This window comes from Hydra vulgaris, chromosome 06 (assembly GCF_038396675.1).
Source record: "Hydra vulgaris chromosome 06, alternate assembly HydraT2T_AEP".
In the NCBI taxonomy this organism is placed as follows: domain Eukaryota; kingdom Metazoa; phylum Cnidaria; class Hydrozoa; order Anthoathecata; family Hydridae; genus Hydra; species Hydra vulgaris.
This window is the reverse complement of record NC_088925.1, coordinates 22,417,184-22,427,500: the sequence shown is the minus strand read 5'-3', so window position 1 is coordinate 22,427,500 and position 10,317 is coordinate 22,417,184. Positions and strand designations below refer to the sequence as shown.

Below are 10,317 nucleotides of genomic sequence, written 5' to 3'. Positions count from 1 at the left end.
ATTTCTATCATAGTCTATTTTCTATCATTTCTATTTTAGTCTATTTTCTTTCTATCAAAGAAAAAAATGCAACCTTACAACAATCGGAGAGTACCTCAAGCTTGGTAGATGATGATGATGACAATGATGATAATGATGACGATGATCATCATCATGATAATAATGATGATTATGATGATTATTTTGATCATAATGATATTTATATATGGATATATATATATACAAAATATAACATGAATTTTAAATAAAATAAATATACTTTAGGGTGTATAAATGTTTATGCAACCCCGGTTAAAACCTCGCCATCCAGCTATATTTTGTCAAACCCGGTCCCGACCCTGGTCAAATCAACCCCAGTCACTTACTAGCCTCAGGTAAGTCACTGGCAAAAACACAACATTGGCCAGAAGCAAGTATGTATGTGTAGCAAGCAAGCAAGTATACCTTTCAGTGTGATGAAAGATGTGTTGTTCAGGGTTGAATCAATGTGAATGTTAATTATTTGATTCAATGTGAGAGATTGCTTAAATGCCCGGTAGAAGAAAAACAAACATAAACTGCTTGAAAAAAATTGGCAAGAAAGGTGGCAGCTCTAAAATGATTGGATGGTAGTGGAATGAATGGTAAAACTGTAAAAAACTATTTTACATATGGAAAAAGTCTGGAAATATCTTTGCTAAGCTATTGAAAAAAAGCTCAATCACATAAGCAGAAGTTATCAAAAAAAATAGTTGATGCAGAGGAAAAAATATTCATAAGTATTCAGAGTTGTAATGCAAAACGTTGGGAAAAGTGTAGACATTGTTGGAGAAGGCTGTACTAATTGGAAAAACAATTGCAAAGACAATTGTATTGGAAACAAGGTAGATGACTCATTTTTAAAAATTTCTAAACTAAATGGACATAATGAAAACGCTTTATCTGTTGTGAATAATCTTACTGGACCAGCAGAGCTAATATAGACATAATGAAAATGGTTTATCTGTTGTGAATAATGTTACTGGACCAGCAGAACTAATAACCAGGAATGAATTGAAATAGCTGTTGGTACAGCTTTATTAAGCTAGCCTGCTGGTTCTCCAGGTGTATCAGCTGAAATGCTGAGTTTCATGTGATGTGGGTGTAGAGTGACTGTCACTTGTCAGATGAATTACATTTAGGTTAAACCTCAAATGATTGTACAAAAAATCAAATAAAAGTTTATAAAAGGTAGAGACGTACTAGAAATTGAAATGGATTTATCAATAAACCACAGTTTGGTTCAATACCATGAAAGGGAACAACAGATGCTTATTCATTTTAAGGCAAGTTTAAAAGATGTTTTTTGGAAAGGTAATAAGACCAAATGTGCCCAAAGAGAGTGAGAGATGGTAATGATTGTATTATGTATTGATGTTGACCTAATTATGTTTTGTTTTGGTTAAATCAGATTTTTTTTTATTAACAATTTTGGAAAATTACATGTTACATGTACAAAGTTACATGAAATAAATGATGTCAAACTCATAATACCTTTACAAGGAACTATAAAGTTTTGAACTACATTGCTTTTAACTTCACCACTGCAACCTGGTCTTTCAAACTATAATTGAAAATAAAACAACTTATCTTCATAAAATAAACAATTTTAATAAGGAAAATAAACAAAAGTATACCATATAGTTTGGAACTGTATTGCTTTCAACTTCTCCACTGATACCTGGTCTTTCAAACTATAATTGCAAATAAAACAATTTAACTTCAGAAAATAAATAATTTTAAAATAAGAAAATGAACAAATGTATACCATATAGTTTTGAACTACATTACTTTCGACTTCTCCACTGAAACCTGGTCGTTCAAACTGTAATTGGAAATAAAACTATTTACCTTCATAAAATAAATAATTTTAATAGGGAAAATAAACGAAAGTATACCGTATAGTTTTGAACTGCAATGCTTTCAACTTCACTGCTGCAACCTGGTCTTTCAAACTATAATTGGAAATAAAACAATTTATCTTCAGAAAATAAATAATTTTAAAATAAGAAAATGAACACAACATGTATATCATATAGTTTTATACACAATAAATATACGCAACATGTATACCATATAGTGTTGAACTACATTACTTTCAACTTCTCCACTGAAACGTGGTCTTTCAAACTGTAATTGGAAATAAAACTATTTACTTTTATAAAATAATTTTAATAGGGAAAATAAACGATGCTAGGGACAAAAACAGTAGTTGGGTTATTGTTGTATCTGGAAAAAAAAGTAATCCAGCTGAGCAACTAGCTGTTGAAAAACTGTTGCTTGCTCAACAGACTGAAATCAAGAGCAGAGAGAACAATGTAATCATTTATGGCATGGAAGAACCAAAAAAGGATACTGTGGCTCAAAAAATCAAAGATGACAGGCTGAACACCCCAATCAAGATACAAAGATGATACAAAGTTAATTAGTCAGGAAAAATGATGCTGAGTTATTGCAATTAGATTAATATAAAGCTGTTGAATGGTCAAAGGTGGGGCTTGTCAAATTTAATACTGATAAATGTGTAATTATGCATTTAGGTAAAAAAATTAAGTATGAATACTCTATGGACAGGAAATCACTCAGAAAAACAAACATAGAAAGAGATCTTGGAGTTTTATTTTGTTCAAACTTGAAATGGGAAGATCATATAATGGCTTGTACCTCAAAAGCAAATAGAATGATGGGAATATTGAAAAACACTTTTTTGAATATTGACGTACATACGCTTAGGTTATTATATACAACATTTTTTTGGCTTCTTATTGAATTTGCAGTGCCAGTTTGGTCTCCTTACTTCAAAGGTGAAATTAAAGCTTTAGAAAAAGTGCAACATTAGTTTACTAGAATTGTTTTTTTTATTATGGAATTTGACATATGACGAAAGGTTGAATAGTCTAAATATTACAGATCTTTATATGCAAACTACTACTACTACTACTACTACTACTACTACTACTACTACTACTACTACTACTACTACTACTACTACTACTACTACTACTACTACTATATAGTTTTGAACTGCGCTGCTTTTAATTTCACCACTGAAACCTTGACTTTCAAAATATAATTGGAAATAAAACAGTTTTACTTCAAAAAAGAAATAATTTCAAAATAAATGAAAGCATACCATACAGTTTTGAACTGCATTGTTTTCAACTTTACCACTGCAAGCTGGTCTTTCAAACTGAAATTGGAAATGAAACAATTTACCTTCATAGAATAAATAATTAAAAAATAAGTCGAACAAACCACAGTTTACTTATAGTTTTGATCAAAATTGTTTTTGTCAACTTCTTCAACATTAATAACATCAACAACTTGCTCACTTAAATCTGTTATTTCAAGCTGTAATTGGAAACCAAAAAATTATGAATACTAAAATACTTAATAATTTATAGCAGCCAAATTGGCAACTTAAATGCCAATAAATCATAAAATGTAAACATCTTACTTTTCTTTCATGCAGTTCAGACTGAAATTTATTATCATCCATTTCCAACTTGGAAACTCCATTTTGTAAATTAAAATCAACAAGTTGATGTTGAATTGAAGTTACCATAGCTTCATTATTAGAACCCCAAATGCTTGCTAAATTTTGCAAGACCCTCATTCTACATTCAAACTGTGATGATCCGCCTTCAGCTGCTAAATCAGATAAATGCTGTACAAGTCGATTAGCGCGACGATATTTTTCTACATGGGTCAAGGGTTTATCCTTTAGCTTAGCAAATTTTATATGGCTATCATGTTGATCCTTCGTTAGAAAAATGCGATGATTCTTCTGCACTGTTTCCTTAAACCATCTAGGAGCAATACAATGTTCAGAGAACATTTGCAATTTTTTAATTCTTCTAGCTGCAAACATGTGTTTGCATGGCAAACCCATGGACTTTGTAAATAAGCAATCGCAGCTATTCTCAGATAGTGTTTCACTTTTTCCAAAAGTTTGTACAATTTCATTTGCTAAGTCTCCATCTATGCTGACAGATTCATCAAGCTGAGATTTAACAAAAGAAAAAGCAAATGGCGTTAGTATATCTTTATAATTATGTTCATGTTGAAAACTTGCAACTACAGTAACAGGAACCCGTTCTGTTGTATTTATATATTTATGGTCTCTTTCTTGTCGCATGCAAGCTATAACAGTAAGCAAATCTTTGAAGAATATAGGTAAAGGACTTAACAAAGAAACAACTGCTTTAATTCTACGATTGATTGATTCAAGACGATTAGTAGTACATTCTCCAAAAGTTATGTTTTGTTGCTGCCAACAACGCACCTACTCAAATCTACAAGCATGCCAATTAACTTCAACATATTTAATAACAGATGGTGGCATAACTTTGTGGAACTCATCACGCAACATTTCATATTCCTTCTCAGTAGTTGCATATGTCATTTTTTGGAGAGCTTTTAAAGCAATCAGTCTTTGAGCTTCAGATATATTCATTTTTGATGTTGTTATTTCTCTGCTCATAGAACGCAAAACATGAAATATACACAACAATAAATTAATTTGTGGAAATGCATGCTTAATGCATTCACGCTCTGCCATGTCTTTGTCAGTAAAAACAGATAATATCTTATTCCAGTTAATATTTTTTTCCTTGAATATTTCAAACATTGTTGAAAGGGAAACACAGTCTTCTGATGCAGTTAAAAATATAGCTGCAATTTCACTTTCACCATTCGGTTCGACTAAAAGAAGAATATATAAGGGCATTCTTAAATTAGTAAGTTTATAAGTTGCATCAACCAAAAGTAACTCAGGATATAAACCAAAAAATCGCTTCATTTCAAAGTCTTGAAAAAATATTCCAGTTATGATACCATTTTCATCTGTTCTTAGCTCAAGATCTGGTCCTAATAAAAAAGAAGTTATATATTCAACAGATTTGTTCTTTATTTTAAATGAAAATCTATTTATATTGAAAAAGGAACAATGGGGCAGGACAGGCTCTATGGCCATAGAGAATGCAAATTTATTAGGAGAACAAACTCTAGTACATAATCCCCACTTAATGTGGATATGAAATCGCTCTTCAGGAAGCTACTTTCTTAGGAGCAAGCTATTGCCATTATATTGACATATCAAACTATTGAAATTTTCTGACATTTAATAAATAGTTAGAAAAGTTTATTACTTTATTACTGTGCCGGGTCTGGATTCACAAAACATAGGCCTAGCACCATGTGGCCTTATCCTAGGAACATGGCTATGCTATATTTGTCTATGTTGATAAATCTGATATACTATAGTACTATAGTATAATGATTTAACTTGATAACAAGAGCATCTATACATAAAAATATTGTTAAAAATCATTTAAAAATACAAGAGATAAATCTGTGAAAGTAAGTTTAAATATAAATTTTTAGTTTGATATGCATTTTATATTATTTCCTTCAAACAGTATACTCCCATATTATTGAAGAATACTACACTATTTCCAAGAGTAGAGATAAAAATAGTCAAAACCTGAAACAAAATACAATAATTACTCAAATATGAATGAATTATGACACAAATTCTCAAAATAATGATAAAGAATACAAAGTTACTTTGCAATGCCACAAAAAAACAAAGGTACTGTTACCTAAATAATGTTGATTATAATTTTTTTTTACTAACTGTTGACTAATGATCAATAAAGTAAATTTCAATTAATAAAAATTTACTAAATTTAAACCATATTTCAACAGTATGAATTCTAAACTAACGTCATGTCGTAGTGTAGAATGTCAAGGTAGAACTAAAGAAAATAAAAAAAGAATATAATTAAAAGTTGTTTAAACATGCAAACAAATCATAATACCAGCTAATAAAAAATGCTTTCAATTAAAAAACTTAATTAAAGCCTTTTTTTAGTTAAAATCATTTTAAATTCAATTTATTTTCATTACGATATTATTTAACTTGCTTCATAAACTTATTTTATATTAAGAGCAAAACATTGTAGAAGAAAAAAAATAGATATTCATTTTTAATAATCTATTACTGCTCTGTTCTTTAAGAAGTTCTTCAAGAAGAATGCTCATCCTAACAGTCCATCAATATATGTTCAGAAATATCTTCTTAACTTTAAAAAACTTATTATTTAACTTCTTAATTTTTTACCTTAAATTTAAAGCATCATTCAAAAAAAAAAAGTCAATGCTCTCATAATGAAATCAATATTTGTGTCCTTATTGCATATTAATTGTTTAACAAAAAATTATTTATACTAACCATTACATTCTTGAAAGACTGCAATAAGTGATTTTAAATCTGTGGTACCTTTCTGTTTTGCAGCTAAGTTATGAAGATCTTTGAGAGTAACTTTTTTACCTAAAAAAAAAAGTAACATTATAAAAAGTTTAATGTAGAGGGTAAACATAAGTATGATAAGTATGAATTCCAATGCAATTTTTATATAAAAGTGTTAAAGAAAACCTGTTTCCTTCATAACTTGATCTTTAATAAGCCACTTGCTTCCGTGCATACTCAAAAGACGACAAACATCTTCTTTTTCATCCACGTTTAATTTTCTTATTTTTGGCAGATTGTTAAACAATTCCTACAAGTAGAGAAATTGTAAAATATCTAATATATAAACAGTTTTTACTTTTATCATTCAGTTTTTATAAAATATCTTATTTTGGGGAATAATTATATATATATATATATATATATATATATATATATATATATATATATATATATATATATATATATATATATAAAATTATTTTTAAAATTAATACAATGTTTTATTCTTGACATGTTTCCTAAAGTTTATTTACATTTTCAAAAGATTATTTACAATAATAAAAAACTCAGAAAAAAATATTCAAAAATAGAAATCTTTAGAGAGAAATATTAACGGACAAAAAATTATACATAATTAACCAATATATTTATTACAAAATTACTCGGTAAATAACCAATCAAAATAACCAACTGTCAAAAAATAAATAAATAACAAACTGACAGTAAAATTAAATAGATAAGTTTGCAGCATAATGTAAAGTTTGTTTATTAAGTTGCGGACTTTCCCATTTAAAATGGAGGGTTTCTTTTATCTTTAATTTGTGTTTGGTTGGGGCATTATCCAAAATCTCAAAAGAATCACAGTTAGCCAAATTTTTGCAATTAAGAGATAAATTTAAGTGTTTAAATATATGGAATTGTTTATCAATTTTAAGGTGCTCATTTATTCTAGTTGCCAAGTGTCTGAAGGTTTCTCCAATATAACTGGCATAACAGCCAGCGCAAGAAAATTTATAGACAACATGAGATTTAAGCAGTTTAGGAAGTGACTCTATTATTATTATTATCTGTGTATCCAAATACATATATAGGTTTTACTAAAATCTCTGGAGTACCTGAAATAAAATAATGTTAAGATTATCATTATCACTATCAGTATAATGTCAAAAATAATTGTGGGTAGCCAATTTCAGATGAGCTAAAACCAAGTTAATTTTTTTTTATGTTCAATTACCTTTATAGTATTTTACAAATTAAACCCATTCTTAAAATAGTTAGCTGAGTTTTAAGTACCATGAAAAATAATAACAATAATAATAATAAAGTAAAAAAAAAAGTTAAAACATTTGTTTTTTAATTTTTTTTAAACTTCATACTTACAAAATCAATTTAATAACTGTCAATAACTGCTCCTTTACAGCATGATATTTTTATAAAGGATATGTGGATGACATAATTGCTATTTTTAATTCTGAATATGAAGCTCGAGAATTTTTCAAACACCTCAATAAACAACATAAAAATCTGAAATTTACTATGGAAAAAGAACAAGATAACCAGATTGCTTTTTTAGATGTATTTAAAAAATCCAATTCGTTTTCGACTTAAGTTTATCACAAAAAAATGTATACAGGTCTTTTACAAAATTTTTTTAGTTTTATTCCGTCTTGCTACAAATTTGGACTTGTTTGTTGTTTGATTGATCGTACATTTAAAATTAATAATTCTTGGGTTGGTTTTGATAAAGATATTAAGAAGCTATCATTAGTTTTACAAAATAATAAATTTCCACAAAAAATTATTTACTATGAAATAAATCCTATATTAATAAGAAAATGAACCCATCTGTTACTAACATTGTTAATAGCTTAAATATAAGATACTTTAAGCTTCCATACTTTGGAATGTACTCTAATTACACTAAAATGAAAATTTCAAAAATTGTTCATAAATATTGCAGGGATGTTCTATTAATTAATTTTACTACTAATAAAATACAAGATTGTTTTTGCTTAAAAGAGTCACTTTCTAAACTGCTTAAATCTCATGTTGTCTATAAATTTCTTGTGCTGGCTGTAATGCCAGTTATATTGGAGAAACCTTCAGACACTTGGCAACTAGAATAAATGAGCACCTTAAAATTGATCAACAATCTCATATATTTAAACACTTAAATTTATCTCTTAATTGCAAAAATTTGGCTAACTGTGATTCTTTTGAGATTTTGGATAATGCCCCAACCAAACACAAATTAAAGATAAAAGAAACCCTCCACTTTAAATGAGAAAGTCCGCAACTTAATAAACAAACTTTACATTATGCTGTAAACTTATCTGTTTAATTTTACTGTCAGTTTGTTATTTTTTTTTTTTTTGACAGTTGGTTATTTTGATTGGTTATTTACCAAGTTATTTTTTAATAAATATATTGGTTAATTATGTATAATTTTTTGTCCGTTAATATTTCTCTGTAAAGACTTCTATTTTTGAATATTTTTTTCAGAGTTTTTTATTATTGTAAAATAATCTTTTGAAAATGTAAATAAACTTTACGAAACATGTCAAGAATAAAACATTGTATTAATTTTAAAAATAATTATATATATATATATATATATATATATATATATATATATATATATATATATATATATATATATATGTAAAAAAATATAGAAATGTTTAGCAAAACAGTTAACAGAGAATAGCTTCCAAATAGCAAATAAAAATAATTCAAACTAAGATAAGTAAAATACTGACTTTGTCAACGACATGGTTGTGCTTCAATACCAACTTTTGTATGCATAATTGTGAACCGTTGTCGGATACATTTATCCAGATTCCATATGGGCAATCTATCTGGAATGTGCTATCAATAAGAAAGAAATAAAAAATATATAATACAGTCATTTATGACATAATCTTTTTATGACATAAAAAGTTTAAAAACCAAAGTTAAAAGTTTCACTAGTCTACTTAATATAAACATATTCATTTCGAAAAGATGAGGATTTTTCAAACAGTTAAACTTTTTTATATAATAAATTTTTAAACGCTTTGATTTATTTAAATTATTAAAATAAATCAAAAAAAAAATTAAATAATTAGGAGAATTAACTTATTTTTTCAAATTTAAGTTTCATTTTTGAGCCTGTCCACATTCTATTATCTGATTGCTTTAACATATATAAGATAATATTTATAATACTTGTACTTTAGATCTTTTTAAATAACATATACCTTTGATTTGGACGCTTTCCTTTTGATCGACTTTTAAAATTTTTCCCTCCATGATAGCAAGCATAATGCATGCTATAAAACAACAAATCGTCGTTTAAGGTTCGCTTAATGCCTTTTTTTCTTGCAGATGCAATAGATCTGCTTTCTCGTTTATATAAAGAAACTCTAAATTCTATTTCATAGTTCTTAATGGCTACTTCTAATTCTTTTAAAGAGTTAAACCTGTCACCAACATTTAAAGCCATTGTTAACGCGAATCTATGATTATTAAGGAATTTATAAAGATTTAAATTCAATAAAATGTCCCTCTGCGTCCGAAAGTTTGGACGTATCTCTAACTTTTTTTATTAAAGATACGTCTAGACGTACCCGTAGCCACTGCGATAATTATAAGTTAAATTATTTAAAACGCGTATTATAGGGGGTTAATTTTTTTCAGTGGGGGTTAGAAATACTTAAGCCCCCGGTTAATCCATTTCGCTATATTTTAAATTAATTTAACTCCCGGGGTTAATTCATTTCGAAATAGATTAACCGGGGAGTTAGAATGTTTTAACCGGGAGTTAACTTTTTAGGGAGTTAATCTATTTCGCGTCACCGGCAGGATTTTTTTAACATATTTTTAATTATTTAAAGCGATTGTTTTTGTTTACAAAAAATATTTTAAAATTTATTAATTTATAAATTTAAATATTATATAATTTATTAATATTATATATGTTTATGGCTTTTTTTATTATCTTTACAATTAACTGACGGACCGGATAAAAGCTTGCTGAGGGCCGGAGTTGGCCCGCGGGCCTT

General features: G+C 27.8%; 2 protein-coding genes across 3 annotated transcripts; both read right to left on the bottom strand.

Annotated features, from left to right (window-relative positions):
- Positions 1–3,155: 3,155 nt before the first annotated feature.
- Positions 3,156–9,818, bottom strand: LOC136081729 (uncharacterized). Of its 2 annotated transcripts, none has more exons than XM_065799593.1 (5): positions 9,514–9,818; positions 9,034–9,142; positions 6,458–6,581; positions 3,476–6,352; positions 3,156–3,369 (listed from the first exon to the last, which is right to left on the bottom strand). In XM_065799593.1, exons 4-5 carry the CDS (start codon positions 4,154–4,156, stop codon positions 3,280–3,282), a joined length of 771 nt encoding a protein of 256 aa, XP_065655665.1. In that variant the 5' UTR covers positions 4,157–6,352; positions 6,458–6,581; positions 9,034–9,142; positions 9,514–9,818; the 3' UTR covers positions 3,156–3,279. The 2 variants fall into 2 exon arrangements, with proteins under 2 accessions (XP_065655665.1, XP_065655666.1); XM_065799594.1 differs by having other exon boundaries at positions 9,514–9,804.
- On the bottom strand, positions 4,304–4,993 carry LOC136081280 (uncharacterized). Its single transcript, XM_065798584.1, has one exon. The coding sequence runs from the start codon at positions 4,991–4,993 to the stop codon at positions 4,304–4,306; it is 690 nt and encodes a 229-aa protein (XP_065654656.1).
- Positions 9,819–10,317: the final 499 nt, after the last annotated feature.